A 16730-nucleotide genomic window follows, 5' to 3' on the forward strand; every position below is an offset into this window, starting at 1 on the left:
GAAACAGAAAGCAGGTCAGTAAAAGGGCGGCCATCAAAACCAGATTTAGACGACAATATACTGTTTTTATCTGATACTAAAAACAGGAAACACTTGAGTGTCCAAGATAACAAGGCCTAAAAATACCAGATGCATTTACCCGGCCTCTAGAATTGGAACTCCTTCCTACAAGGAGCAGTGGTCACCATCACATGCCCATCAAGTATACGCCATCTGCTCCATGTGTCTAGGAATTCTGCCTTGGCAAGACAAAGAAAGGCACAGGTGACTTCTGTGCACTTAGGACTACCTAGGACCTTTATGAAACACACTCAGGCTCCTGAGGAGGGTGACAGATAAAAAGAGAATAAGGCCACTTCTGGCAGGACGTCCCTGTAGAGGCTCTGGCCCCCCAATACTACTTACAATCCAAGCAGAAATTAGAGGGTGGCAACTGTGTTACAAAATCTCCCCAATATTTCTCTGTACACTTTAATAAATCGCTATGGTTGCATCACCTCTGATTACTGAAGCGGTCCATTATCATTTCTAGCAGCTGAGCAAAACTAAGTTGGAGCTCCCCCTACTGTGTAGTTATACAGGGGTGCCAAAAAATGTACACAAGTGGACAGTTTGGTCAACATTGCTCAAGCAGTAGTTCGCCGTCATCAGAAGTGTCTGGACATCGATGGGAACTACTTTGAGCACCTCTTGTAATTGCAGAAGTCAAACGTGACTTGTATTCATCTTCTGTGATCGGTATATATTGAGTATTACAATTTTAATACAGTTTTCCTTTCTTAAAATGTATATGCATTATTTTGGCACCCTCTGCATAATTCAATTGCATGCATAGAATAAAAACTTATCACTACTGATTGTTATTGCCTGTTACAAGCAATGGACTTCGCCAGGGTTTATAAGTACAACGAACAGAAGTGATTATGGTTCATGACCCCAAAGAGCTTATAATCTTATATAAAAAAAAGATAAATGCACAAATGATTGTAATACAAACTAGTTCAATGATGCCATTAGAAAAGGAAAAACCAAGTGCTATCAGGAAACGTGTTTTTTTCCCCACCTGGAGGTAATAGAGGAGAACAGAGAAAAGAAATAGTAGTACAATTTCAATGGGTACTAGCCTTCCAAAAACATCAACATAGTTCTTACATGCGATTGTTTCCAGTGTTTTACTTTCTATGTCAGGCTGTTCCCACACTGGCTCCAGGAAACTGTCCAGTAATGGATCATTCTGTTTGACTTTAACTTCAAACTCATACAGGAGAAGCAACGTCTCACATGGATCATTTGGGAAGTTCCCTAAGAAAGAGGCAAAAATGCAACATTTTCTGTGATTACATTTCATTACTCTCTCCTATTCTAATCTCTCTTCTGGGGACATTTTCCTGTTGAGGAAAATTAATTTGACTTACAATTTGGAGGTCATCTCAACTTCTGTAGATACTTTTTTTACATTTTGAAATCTAGAAACTCACCAATGTTTTCAGCACCCTGTATTGCAATCACTAGCATTGCCTACATTTCCTACAATTATTGCCATGGGGTTCTGAAAGTGCCTGGAAAAGTCCTGCTGCTGCCTATTTCAAGTCCAATGTTTCCCTGTCTAGCTTTGATGACTCAGTTAACCAGAAGATGCAGTGTTGTACAAACTAACTATGGTTTTATTTTAAGCAAAGGGGAGTTTCCAAATTGTTTCATAGCATCAGTCAGCAATATTTCTTGGGTATCACCATGGGCAGTGTCTTGTATCAGGTGACATATACCATACTATATGAGATGGTTTCCATTCACTGTTAGACTGAACTTGTAAAAAAGTGCTGAGGTATAGCATACATACAGTGAACTGAATGAGGTGAATTTGTCTTAAACAGATGATGAATTTTCAGATGTTTAAATCCATGTAACTACTGCCCTGATCATGATATAGAACAATTCCAACACTGTGTTCCTTTCCAGTCAGTACCACCTTAGCAGACTTAACAGCTATTTTGACTTTTGTCACTATTGATTGTTATTGCCTGGCCTTCAACTGCATTGCTAGTACATATATAACCAACTTCTGAATATTGACCTTGTATCCTATAACTTGCTAAAGTCATTTAGTAGTTCCAGTAACTTTTTGTAGATTCTTTGGGATTTTCTATATAGGCAATCATGTCACCTGCATGTAAATAGTTTTATTTGATTTTTCACTCCACAAGCATACCTCGTTTTACTGCGCTTCACTTCAAAAAGTGAAAACTAATTAATGTAATACACCAGGTCAATAAAATAAGAAATAGAAACTACATAATGAGAAAACTACAGACGAATATCTCTGATGAATACAGATGAAAAAATCTTAAACAAAATTCTAACAAATCGAATGCAACAATGCACTAAAAAAATTATTCATCACAACCAAGTGGGGTTCATCCCTGGGGCACAAGGATGGTTCAACATCCGCAAATCCATCAATGTGATACATCACATAAACAAAATAAAGGACAAAAATCATATGATTATATCAATTGATGCAGGAAAAGCATTTGACAACATACAACATCCATTTATGATGAAACTACATAACGATCTATCTCAATAGGGTCAGAAAAGCATTTGACAAAATCCAACATCTTTTCATGATAAAAAAACAATTAACAAACTTGGAATAGAAGGGAACTTCCTCATCCTGATAAAGGGCATCTATGAAAAACCCACAGTGCGGTGGCCGGTTAGCACAGTTGGTTAGAGTGCAGTGCTGGTAGCACCAAGGTTGCCAATTCGATCCCTGCATGGGCCACTGTGAGCTGCGCCCTCCTTAAAAAAAGAAAAAGAAAGAAAAAAAAAAGAAAAGAAAAACCCACAGCTAACATCATACTTAATGGTGAAATACTGGATTTTTTCCTTTTAAGATCAACAACAAGACAAGGATGCCCACTCTCACCACTGCTATTCAGAACTGTTCTAGAAGTTCTAGCTAAAGAAATTAGTCAAGAAAAAGAAACAAAAGACATCAAGACTGGAAAAGAAGTAGTGAAACTATCTCTATTCACACGCAATGTGATCTTTTAAATAGATCTCTAGGGAGTCCAGTAAAATACCATTAGAAACAATAGACAAGTTTAACAAGATCAGTATACAAAAATCAATTCTATTTCTATACAATAGTAATGAATAAACTGAAAATAAGATTAAGAAAACCCATTTTCAATAGCATCCAAAAGAATAAAATACTTAGGAATAAATTAAACATGTACAAGACTTGTGCATTGAAAGAAATTTTAAAAGATGTAAATAAATGGAAAAATACTCCATATTTATGGATTAGAAGACTTAACGTTGTTAAAATGGCAATATTCCCCAAATAATCTATAGATACATCACAATTCCTCTCAGAATTTCAGCTGTGTTTTAAATTTTTTCAGAAACATTAAGAGTGATCCTAAAATTTACATGAAAATTCATGTGAATTTTAGGGGCCCAGAATAACCAAAACACTCTTGGAAAGGAAGAACAAATTTGGAGGACTCACACTTCCTGGTTTCAAAACTTAATACAAAGCTATAGTAATCAAGACAGTGTGATACTGGCATATGGACAGACATATAGGTCAATGGGATAGAAATGACAATCCAGAAATAAAATCGTGTGCCTATGGTCAACTAATTTTCCCCAAAGAGGTATAGACCATCCAATGGGGAAAGAATAGTTTTTGTTTTTGTTGTTTTAATTATTTAAAAATGGTTCCAGGGCAACTGGACAGCCACATGGAAAAGAATGAAGTTGAACCCTTACCTCACACAACATACAAAAATTAACTCAAAATGGATCAACGACCTAAATGTAACAGCAAAAACTGTAAAACTCTTTAGAAGAAAACCCAGGAATAAATACTCATGACTTTAGATTTGGCAGGTGATTCTTAGATATGATACCAAAAGCACAAGCAACAGAAGAAAAATAAATTGTACTTCATTAAAGTTTTAAAAAATTGTGCTTCAAAGGATGCTATCAAGAAAGGGAAAAGACCACCAACAGAATGGGAGAAAATATTTCCAAGTCATGTACCTGATCAGAAACGTGTATCTAGAATATATAAAGAACTCTTATGACTCAATAATAAAATGACAAATAACCCAGTTAAAAATTGGGCAGAGGGTCTGACCAGACATTTCTCCAAAGAAGATATACAAATGGCTAATAAGCATATGAAAAGATGCTCAACACCATTAGTTGTCAGGAAAAGCAGTCATCAGGATATCAAAACCACAATGAGATATCACTATACACTTACTAGGATGGCTAGAATAAAAAAAATCAGATAATACAAGTATTGACATAGAAGTGGAGAAATCAGAAGCCTCATACACCACTGGTGACAATACAAAATGATGCAGACACTTTGGCAAACAGTCTGGCAGTTATTCAATTGATTAAACATAGAGTTACCAGGGCCGGCCCGGTGGCTCAGGCGGTTAGAGCTCCGTGCTCCTAACTCCGAAGGCTGCCGGTTCGATTCCCACATGGGCCAGTGGGCTCTCAACCACAAGGTTGCCAGTTCTTCCTCGAGTCCCGCAAGGGATGGTGGGCTCTGCCCCCTGCAACTAAGATTGAACACGGCACCTTGAGCTGAGCTGCCTCCCGGATGGCTCAGTTGTTGGTTGGAGCATGGGCTCTCAACCACAAGGTTGCCAGTTCAATTCCTCGAGTCCCGCAAGGGATGGTGGGCAGCGCCCCCTGCAACTAAAATTGAACACGGCACCTTGAGCTGAGCTGCCGCTGAGCTCCCGGATGGCTCAGTTGATTGAGTCGTCCTCTCAACCACAAGGTTGCCGGTTCGACTCCCGCAAGGGATGGTGGGCTGTGCCCCCTGCAACTAGCAACGGCAACTGGACCTGGAGCTGAGCTGTGCCCTCCACAACTAAGACTGAAAGAACAACAACTTGAAGCTGAACAAAACCCTCCACAACTAAGATTGAAAGGACAACAATTTGACCATTGTTCCCCAATAAAGTCCTGTTCCCCTTCCCCAATAAAATCTTAAAACAAAAACAAAAACAAAAAAAAACATAGAGTTACCATATGACCTAGGTATATACCCAAGAGAAATGAAAACATGTGACCACACAAAAACTTGTGTACAAATGTTACATCAGCATTATTCATAATAATCAAAAGATGGAAACAACTCGTGTATCTATCAACTGATGAATAAATAAAAATGTGGTCTATCCATACAATGAAATATTATTTGATCATAAAAAGGAAGTACTGATACATGCCACATGTATGAACCTTGAAAACATTATGTTAAGTGAAAGAAGTCACAAAAGTCCACATATTATATGATTCCATTTATATGAAAGTGCAGAATATGCAAATCTACAGAGATACAAAGCAGATTAGTGGTTGCTTAGGGCTCCTGGGAGAAATGGGGGGGATAGGTGATGTGATAGATCAAGGGTGTAGGGGTTTCTTTTTGCGGTGATACAATGTTCTAAAATTTACTGTTGATAGTGGTTACACACACCTGTGAATATACTAAAATCCATTGAATTATACACTTTAATGTGTGAACTGTATGGCATATGAATTATATCTCAATAAAGCTGTTTTTAAAACTGAATTTATACTGTTAACATTCCTCTGTGCCTGACTTCTTTTGCTCGTGATGTCTGATATTCATTTATATTTTTGTATGTGTCAGAAGTGCATTCCTTTTTTTGCTTAGTAGTATTCCATTGTGTGAATATACTGAAATGTATTTAACATCCATACATGCTTCTATCGCAGCAATGACCCAGCAACGCCACTCCTAGATATATACTCAGGGGAAATGAGTGTACCTGTTTACCATAATATGCACCAGGATGTTCAGGACAGCTCTGTTCATAAGAACTAAAGATTTGAAACAATCCTAGTGTACATCAACTATACCAAATTCATTTATTTTAGAACTTTTAAAAAAATCAAACAGATACAGAAAATGTGTGTGTGTGTGTGTGTGTGTGTGTGTGTGTGTGTGTATTTTCATATTGAATTCCTGGGATAAACCTTACTTGGTTATATATTGCTGGATGCAATTTCCTAAAATTTTGTTTAAGATTTTTCATCTGTCATTTAAGACATTGACATGCATTTTTCTTTTCCTGAAATGTCCTTGTCAGGTTTTGGCATCAGTCATGCTGTCCTCATAAAATCAATGTTACCATTTTTTCTATTTTCTATAAGAGGTATTTTTACAGGATTGCTATTATTTCTTCCTTTACATTTGGGAAAATTTATACCAGTGAAGCCATTTTCTTTGTGGGGATGTATTTGAGATCAAACTTCTTTAACAGGTATAGGACTATTAAAATAGTCTAAATACGACTATTTAGACCCTCTATGGGCCAACTTTTATAGATATACTTTACAAAGAATTTGTCTGTTTTGTCAACATAGTCAAATTTATTGATATAACGTTATTCACAATGTCCTTATATTGCCATTTTAATGTCTGAAAGGTTTGCAGTGATGCCTACTTTCGAACTGATAGTAGTACTTTGTGTTCCTTCTTTTTATTTCTTGATCCAGCTCACTTGGAGTTTTGCAATTATAGTAATCTTTCTGAAGAATCACCTTTTAGTTTTGTTGATTTTCTCCATTGTATGTCTTTCCTAGTTCATTGTTTTCTGCTCTTATCTTTGTTTGTTCTTCCTTCTACTTTCTCTGGTTTAATTTGCTGTTCTTTCCCTGGATTCAAGCTGGAAACTTGACTGTCAACTCTATCTTTTCTAATATATGCATTTAAAGCTATAAAGTTTCCCTTATTTAAGTTGTATCTCACAAATTTTGATGTCATATTTTCCATTTTTGCTACGTTCGATATATTCCATAGTTTCCATTTTGATTTCTTTGACTGATGGGTGATTTAGAAGTGTTTTTTAGATTTTCAATAGTGGGGGTTTTCTAATCATCATTCTGTTGTTGACTCCTACTTTAATTCTACTATGTTCAGAGAATATACTTTACATGATTTTAACCCTTTGAAATTTGTTGAGACTTGCTTTTTAGCTCAGCACATGATCTACTTTGGTAAATGTCACAAGTGAACCTGAAAAGATTGTGTGCTCCATAGGTGAAAGGTATAGTGTTCTATATATGTTATCAACTAGGGGTGAAGTGAAGTTTAAGGTTTGGGAAACCTTCTAGAAATCAATAATGAATGTTTGTAGATGAACTATAGTACACACCTAACTCTGATCAGGAGTTACTGTGCTAAGATAATTGTACAGAAAAATTTCCAGATTCACATCTGTACTTTTACAAAAGAAAAATCACAATGTACAAAAGCAAATATGTTAGCAACAGGAACACATGACTGACACTTGGTCAGGCACTTGGGAGAAGGAATAGTATGTCTCACCATAATGAACCTGCCTCCTGAACCTGTGACCCTGACTCAATTTCTTCAGTGACTCTATAGACCTGGAATCGAAGTCCTTCCTCACCGCCATTAGGGCTTCACTTTGTATTATAGGGTCAGCTTATGTTGCCTACGAGCATAACTGGAATGGAGTGCTACCCAAAACGAAGATTTTTAGGAGCAATTTCTATCAGAGATACTTGGGTATCTTTAGATAATTGTTTAATTTCCTTTGGGGAAAAACGTCCTAAATTCACGTTCTTCTATTTCTGTGGCCTAAGTCCCGGCCCAAAATGTACACCAGAAAGTCCACTCAAGTTTTGTCATTCTGTTTAATGTGCCTTAGGATCAGCTCCAATTGCCCTTTTCCTTGGGTAATCTAAAAACTGTCATCTCTGAAAATTTCTAATCCATTGAGAACTAATCTCTGAGCCAAAAGTAATTCATGACTGGTTGGTAGTTATTAAGCCAATGGAGGAGCCCAGCAAAAATTGTCTGCTGAAGGAATAGTCATTTAATTATAGTTTTGGTGTTTACAACTGAACAGGTAAACATGATTTCTAATTCCAAAAATGGTATCTTTTATCAACTGCATCTGGATAAATTAGAATGACCATTCCATTTCTGGGCTGAGGAGACCATAATATATAAGTATGTAATATATAAAAATGTAGGCAATGCTCGACCTAGCCAGCTAAACTGATTTTCTGCTGGTAGAAGACCCATGTTGGGTTATGTTCTAAAGTGCTTAGGTTCGCCCTGTTTGCCATAATCACTAAGACTTCTGACGATGACACTAGGTGAACACTTTAGAGCCAGGTCAAAATTGTAGAACTGGAGGTAAGTGAAATTCTTCCTTGCAATGACTTATAAAAACAACCAAAGGCTTTTCTCCATCTTCATGTTTTTGAGATAAAAAATTTACTATATTACAAAATAAATAGCTTAAAGAAATCTAATCACTAAGATTACTTCTAGCTTTAACTTTTGATGACTCTTCATATACAGAGTATGACTCCTAGGAATAAGTGGTGATGTGTGTTGTAAAGAAAAAAATACAGATTATGAGGGCAGATAGTGATGAGAGTTGCTATTTTAGAAAGGGTGTGCTTAGACAAGACCTCCCGGAGTGGTGTGACATTTGCGCAGAGGATGTAGGGGAGCAAGCCACAAGAATATCCAGGAGAAGAATGTTCTGGACAAAAGGAATGGCAAATACAAAGGCCCAGAGGCAGGGACATACTAGTTATCATTGAGATATAGTAGGGCTAGAGTATAGTGAGCTGAGAGGCACAGTGATGGGAGATGAGGTCAGAGAGGTAACCAAGGGTCAGATAGGTAACCAAGGGTCAGATAACCTATGGCCTTGTCGATCAGGGTAAGGACTTTGGATTTCATTTTAAGTCCAAGTAAATGAAAAGCACAAGAGGACTGACATGACCTGACTTATAATACTCCAGCTGCTGTGTGGCTATTGCATTTATAGGGCAGCAAGACGGAAAGCAGAGAGGGTAGAAGGGAAGCTAGTACTGGCCTGACTTATTGTTGGGAAGGGACACACCACAAATCACACTACTTCCAGCCTCACCTCCCACAGATAACACTTGAATAACAAATAATTCCAGAACTAATAATGGTCTCATACTCCTGGCTTTTGTTTATTCACTTCCCACAGCTTTCCCTACTCACTCTGCAAGAGTAAGCTCAAATACTACCTTTTAGAATGGATCGTTTCTTCCTCAGTGGTCCCACATACTTTGTTTTCCTATTAGTGAAGTTATTTTGTTTTGCTTTGTATACATGTAATAGATTATGTTTCTGACTCCCTTTCTCCCCTGTAAATATCTTAAGGACAGAGACAGAAACACATTTCCTTATGTTTCCACAATACCTAGTAGCCCCTAAGAGTTTAATAAGGACTTTGTAGAATGGATGTGGTAAGCTGCTTTCCTTAGGTCACTAACATAATGGCATATCAGGATTAATTATTTTGTAAAAGCCAATTTCCATAGCAGTAAGATTTCAGTCACTGTTTATACAGTTCTTAATTAACTTTGATTTGGAATCGATTTTTAAAAGGTTGGCATTTTCCAATTTTTCCCCAGGAGCTTATGATTCACCAGCTTTGCACTTTCCCTTAATTTGTCTATTTACCGTTGGTAGCTTAATGATTTATTTACATTACTCACATGCTGGGCTTATAATTTTAGGCATTATTTTATTGGAAACACTCAAGCTTAAAAAATATAAACCTTTAAAAGTCTGATTCATTTTTTCTAAATGTATTTTTGTTTTAATTATTAAAATACTACATGTTCATTGAAAAATTCAAACAATGCAAAAGTAAAATAAAAAGTATAAGTTTCCCAAACTCACGAATTCTTGTTCTAAGAGGTAGAAAATGTTGAGTTTGGTGTGTATCCTTCCCAGACATTATATATGACATGGGCATTCAGATATATGTGTGTATATATGTATATATATATGGATGTGCTAGGTACTGGGTGTGCACAGGTAAGCAAAAGCAGACATAGTATCTGTCCTCATGGAGCTTACAGTCTAGTGCATATGCATACAAATACATACACATATGTTTTCAAAATAAAAGTGGAATGAGAAAAGGCCACAAAAAGCACAATATTCCAAGTAAGGAGCACACCCCAAGGTGTAAATCCTTTATCAACATGAACAGAGTTCATAGGCCGGTGGAAGGACTGGGTCTGGATTTGGTTTGGTTCTGAGAAGCACAGGAGAAAGGGCTGAAGAGTGAGCAGCTAGCTAGTCAGTGAAGCAGTGGGGAAGAAAGAACCTTTGTGCTATGAGAAGTCTTATGGGTACCCATCTCCCCTGGTTGGGAAAATGTAGAGATTCTAAGAAATCACATGCACAGCAACCCTTGATCATAAGTACTGTTATAAACTTCTGTTAACCTGGATCATGGCCCTTGCCTCCTCTCCACATGAACCTGCTGCAAATAGCTGGTCTAAGGAAAAAGTACCACAATTAAAGATAAGTTATCACAACTCAGTAGCAAAAAAACTAATAACCCAATTTAAAAATGGACTAAAGACTTAATAGACATTTCTCCACGAAAGACATCCAAATGGACAACAGGTATATGAAAAGGTGCTCAACATGACTAATTATCAGGGAAATGCAAATCAAAACCATGGTGCAATAGCACTTCATACCTGCTAGGATGACTATTATAAAAAAAATTTTAAAAGAGACAACAAGTGTTGGCGAGGATGTGGAGAAAGGGGAACCCACATACACTGCAGGGGGATTGCAAACTGGTGCAGTCACTATGGAAAACAGTATGGAGGTTCCTCAAAAGAATTAAACATAGAACTACCTTGTGACCCAGCAATTCCACTTCTGGTATTTAGCCAAAAGAACTGAAACCAGGATCTCAAAGAGATATCAGCCCTCCTAAGGTTCACAATAGCTGAGACAGGAAAACAACCTAAGTGTTCACTGAGGGATGAATGGATAAAGAAAATGTGGTTTAGACATATAATAGAATACTATTCGGCCTTAGAAAAAGAAGAAAAGTTCTGTAAAATGTGACAACATAGATGGACCTTGAGGACATTTTGCTAAGTGAAATAAGACAGTCATAGAAGGACAAATACTTCATGATTCCACTTACAAGAAAAATCTAAAATTTGATCTATCACATTCATAGAATCAAAGAATGGAATGGTGGTTGCCAGGAGCTGGGGGGAGGGGAAATGGAGAGTTGCTAATCAGTGGGCATAAAGCAACAGTTAAACAAGATGAATAAATCCTAAGAGATCTGTTTTACAACACTGTACCTATAGTAAACAATACTATATTGCACACTTAAAACTGTTAAGAGCGTAGCTCTCATGATAATTGTTCTTATCACAACAAAATAAAATTTTAAAAAGATAAGTTATCAAAAAAGCCCAATATAAGATACTACATGAAAATGGGATGAGAGGAACAGGAAGAAAGAAGGGTAGGTGGAGAATTCTCACCAGAGAAATGTTGCCATGAAGCAAACGAAAATTGTGACATGTCACTATGAATTTTAAAATACTAACCATCCCTATAAAGTAAGAATATGAAGCAGGTATTCAAGAACTCAGGGAAGAGCTGGTACACAAAAGAAAATGAAATATGAGCCATTTTAAAGATAAAGAAGAAAATGGGAAGAAAAAAATAAAACCATCACAGAAATAAAGGTAAAACTGGATGCAGCAAAAAGAGACACCACTTGATAAATAGTAAGGGGTATAGAAAACAAGAAATAGGCAAGCAAAATGAAACAGAAACTGAAATTGGTTCTAACATTTTCATGTTAAATAAAATCTGACCCTTGTTCATTTTATATCTGTATGAGAGTCATGGTTATAGCTTTAAAAAATTATCGACCAAAATGCCCAATGAACACCTTTCCTGTTGACAGAAACAACAGGAAAGTTGTGTTGCTGCAGAAGTGCAACACATGGAATGCTTAAACTCATCTTTTCTTGGCTCCTAGATTGAACTGCCAATAGAACTTTGATGGATCACTTTTTTTCTTTTCTATTGACTTTATGTTTTGTTTTTGGTTCTGGTTTGTATATACTCAGTAAGTTATTCCCTCTTGGTAGCAGCAATGACTGGGAATGTGGTTTTATGGTCTGACCATTTGGCCATTTCTCTAAATGGATTAATGGATTATCTAGCCTTTGGGTAAGAAACAATAGACAACTTAATTTGTTAAGCTTTTTTGTTGTTCTATTTGACCATTTTAAGCGCAAATTATTTCATGCCTGCTGGACTGGTGAGTTTTGTGTTTACTCTTGACATGTAGCTGAAGTTGCAGATCTGAACCTATAAAATCTCTGTATGTCTGTGTCTACGTGACAATAATTGAGAAGGCCTTCACCTTACATTGTGTGAGTGTGAATTATTTTCCTATCTCTGGAGGATATTCATAAATTATATTATAAAATCTCCTACATTAAAGGAGCTCTGTTCTACTTGGTTTACAGACATTAATAAGCACCTACATACAAATATTCTTAAAATTTCCACGAAAAGAAACTTAACTTCAAACTAAAGGTTATTCTTACAAAACACTTCTAACTCAGAAACATTTTTAGAATCCAAAGTTAAGGTAGATCTTTGGCAAGTGAGATTATCTTAATAATTTTGGTTTAAATGAAAGACGTATCTTTTTTTGGTGATTTATTTGTGTCAAGTATAAAATAAGCATACATTTTATTTTACTTGGGTCTTTTTTTCCTAAATTTATACAGGTTTACTGATTAAATAATGTTATATATTACTCATATATAACATTATGAAAAATGCAAATTGTGTTCAACTAAAATTAAATCATTATTCTAAAACTTTTTATTTCAGCAGTAACTGTTTTGTAGTATGTTAGGTTTAATTTAAGTTGATTTCCAAGATATTGAGTTAATTTAAAATTTTGGACTGATACTGAGTTAATTAGTGAATAATCACTGATACTAACATACCTTTCAAGTAAAATAGAATACTTAAACATTTATTACTAAGCATAGCTTTAAGTTTATATACTTATTGCTTCTTATTTTTATATGCTATAGGGAGACAATATCTTTGAGGCATGTTAATGAGTGTTCATTTTTCTCTTTAAAAGGGATGGGTGTGGCCATAGAAAGCTGTGTTATTTGTGTTCATGTTCTCTCCTAGTCTGCTATAAATGCTTATGGGTGAGCTATAGTTCTCAATTACAACCAAGTTTTCTCTTTGAAATAGAAATTACTTTGGTTAAAAGTTACAATTAAAACAGAGACCAAAAGGATGGTTACCAGAAAGGAGGAGGTGGGTGGATGGGTGAAAAGGGAAAGGGGAATATAGTCAATTATATCATGGTAAGCTTGCACGGTGACAGATGTTAACTAGAGTTAGTGGGGTAATCACATTGTAAGGTATGAAAATGTCAAATCACTATATTGTACACCTGAAACTAATAGAACCAATATAAGACTGCATATCAACTATATTTAAACACAAATAAATTTAAAAAAACAAGTGGTCGAGATTGTATTATGAGAAATAGTGACAAATGGATATGTGATTTTGTTTTTAAAGGAAAATGTAGTTTATTCTTAAATCAGTGGTTCTCAAACTTTGTTTTTAGGATGCCTTTGCACTCTGAAAAAATAATCAAGGACTTCCAAAGAGATTTTTCATAGGTATGGTGTAACTATTGACATTTACCATATTAGAAATTAAAACAGAAAATTTAAATATATTTACTGATTGAATTAATTTAAGATGAACCCACTGCATAACATCAATTAAAAAACATTTAAAAAATTAAGGAGATTGTTTCACATTTTTGAAAAGCTCCCTAATGCCTGACTTACTGGAAATAGCCAGATTCTCATATCTGCTTCTGTATTCAATATATTATAGCACCACACATCACGTAGCCACTAGAAAACTACGTATTTTAGTGTTATTATGAAAATAGTTTTGACCTGACAGATCCCCTAAAAGGTTGTCAGTTTGTTCCGGAATATAAAAGAGCATATTGAAGGACAAACTTGGAAGATAAATTTTACTTGCCTTGGTTTAAACCTGAGTCTGATGTAAAGCTCTGTAATGTATTATAATGTAGCAATGTTATCTTGAATTTGATGGGCTTGCTTCTTTACTGATTAATGCCTTTACTTACAATATGAGTATAATGACATGTATCCACCATTATAGTCTCATTGCCCTAAAAATTTTGTTCTATCTATTCATCCCTCCCTCCCCAAATAACCCATGGCAAGTGGCGATCCTTTTATTGTCTCCATAGTTCTGTCTTTACTTGAATGTCATATAGTTGGAATCATATGGTATGCAGCCTTTTCAGATTGGCTTTTTTCACTTAGTAATATGCATTTAAGTTTCCTCCCTGTCTTTTCATGCTTTAATAACTCATTTCTTCTGAGTTCTGAATTACATTTCATTTTTTGGACATACCACAGTTTATATATTCATTCATCTACTAAAGACCTCTTGTTGCTTCCAAGTTTTAGCAATTTGCATAAGGCTGCTGTAAACATCCGTGTGCAGGTCTTGAATGGACATGAGTTGGCATTTCATTTGGGTAAATACCAAAAAGCACGGTTGCTGGATTGTATGGTAAGATTGTTTTTAATTTAGCAAGAAATTGATAAACTGTCTTCCAAAGCGGCTGTCACACTTTACATTCCTGCCATTAATGAATGATAGTTCCTGCTGCTTCACATACTCGCCAGCATTTGGTGATGTCGTGTTTTAGATTTTTGCCATACTAATAAGTGTGTGGTCATTTCTCATTGCTGTTTTAATTTGCCATTCCCTAATGACAAATGGATAAATGGATGACAGAGACACATATCTAAATATATAGAAGAAATGGATTTTTCAGTAGACAGCTAGCATTCTCACATACTTTTAAAATAAAAGTCATTGAAGTTTTATGAATTTCACTCTAAGTACTTACTACTTTAGCACTTCAGATTCAGTTATGAGGAATTTTCATTATTATTTTCTAGATAGTCTGTAATTTCCCATTTTTAAAATGTCCAAGTGGCAAAGGGTTTTGTTTCTTGATTCCATTATTAATTTCTACTGTTATTGCACTGTGATCAGATAATGTCATGTTTTATTTATATGTCTTGGAATTTATTCAGGTTATTCTTATGATCAATTTTGTAAATGTGCAAAGGTCACATGAAAAGAAGATGAGTTTTCTATATTCAGGCTATAGAGTATATTTCTATTAAATCTTCTATACTAAGTATATTATTTAGGTATTCTCTAGCCTTTCTTTTTGTTGTTTTTATTCTTTAAATCCTAATCAAAGATTAAGAGAGGTGAATTAAATTTTACGTGTTTATGTTCTTCCTTATAATTTCTATAGTTTGATACTGAAAATCTATCAAAGATATCACACAAACAGAAAATGACAGACCAATAATTTAGAATTATGAGGAAACCAAATTCATCAATATTTTAAAAATAATAACACACTGACCAAATAAGGTTCATTCCAGAAATGCAAAGATGACTGAATTTTAGGACAACTATTATAATTCAACATATTAATACTTCAAAAGAGAAAAACCATGATTATCTCTATAGAACCTGAAAAGGCATATACTTCAATTTGATATCTGTTGATTTTTAAAAATTCTAACTCAGACAGGAATAGACACAATATTTAAAAAGTTTACTTTATGAGTTGTGAATGTCTAATCACTATGTTGTTTTGTATACCTGAAATTAAAAAAAAATAAACAAAACAGAAACAAACTCATTTAAAAAAGTCTATCTAAACCGAAAAGCCAGTACTATCCTTAATGAGGAAACAGCAGCAAGATACTACGTAATTTTGAAAAATTTACTACTTTGAGTATTTCATAACAAAATGTTAGCAGTATCTGATATCAAGTATGTGGTTTGGAAAACTACGGCAGCCTACACTCAGTGTTAAAGGCTGATTAAATTAGACATTAAAATCTACTGGCATAAGAGCAATAACATCATATGGAACAATAATGATCCTAATTTTATAATCAATACTATACTTCCATAGAAAGCAAGGTAAAAAATATTGTTACTCCAAGCAGTGTGTCACGGAGTCAAAATACAGACATCCAGTGGGGAAAAATTAGGTCTCAGAATTATTTAACTAGTTATCAAATAACCCAAATTTGTGGGTTATTCAGATTTCAAACACCATTCATAACTGCATTACCAAACTCCCAGTTCCCACTATACCTGTTTCTTTCAGGAGATTCCAGATTTCTCTGCATTTATGGATCTGCTCAAGTGCACGATTCAGTAACAAGGTCTATTGGGCAATAATGTAACAAAAAATTAGTTTCAAGCAAACAAAACTTTAAACAAATTAAAATAATTTTGATATCATTTTCATTAAAACAGTTAAAAATAAAGTGATAGAAAAATTATAGTTTGAACATTTTGGAATTTATATAGAAATATTAGCCTGTATTCGTACTTTTCCTTAATGTACTGAGAAAATAAAGATTAAACATAAAATCTGAGTATTAATTTCTTTCATAATCTAGGTCAGAAGAGAAGCGCTTCCAGAATGGTGGTATGAGAAACCACGAACCCTCTCCCCATTAAACAACCGTAACTGAAAATTATGGTGAAAATTATAAAACACAATCATGTAAAGTCTCAGGAAATTGCCCTAAGGGTAGGGCATATAGCAAATCTATTCCAAGAAATATACTAAGTCTCAGAACAGTGAGCATCTGTGGCAGTTGAGCCTCAATCTGCTTACCAACCCCCTGCTCAGTGTGATGGAAGCGCTACTTTAGGTGAG

General features: G+C 35.2%; 1 protein-coding gene across 1 annotated transcript in view; it reads right to left on the reverse strand.

Annotated features, from left to right (window-relative positions):
* Nucleotides 1-16730, reverse strand: part of TEX11 (testis expressed 11) — a 139696-nt gene that overhangs the window by 11318 nt on the left and 111648 nt on the right. The window contains exons 24-25 of the mRNA XM_019747905.2: nt 16157-16229; nt 1153-1302 (exon numbers count right to left, since the gene is read on the reverse strand). Coding sequence (XP_019603464.2) covers nt 1153-1302; nt 16157-16229 — 223 coding nt within the window. The remainder of the gene's footprint in view (nt 1-1152; nt 1303-16156; nt 16230-16730) is intronic.

The sequence above is a fragment of the Rhinolophus sinicus genome, chromosome X (genome assembly GCF_036562045.2).
Source record: "Rhinolophus sinicus isolate RSC01 chromosome X, ASM3656204v1, whole genome shotgun sequence".
Classification (NCBI taxonomy): domain Eukaryota; kingdom Metazoa; phylum Chordata; class Mammalia; order Chiroptera; family Rhinolophidae; genus Rhinolophus; species Rhinolophus sinicus.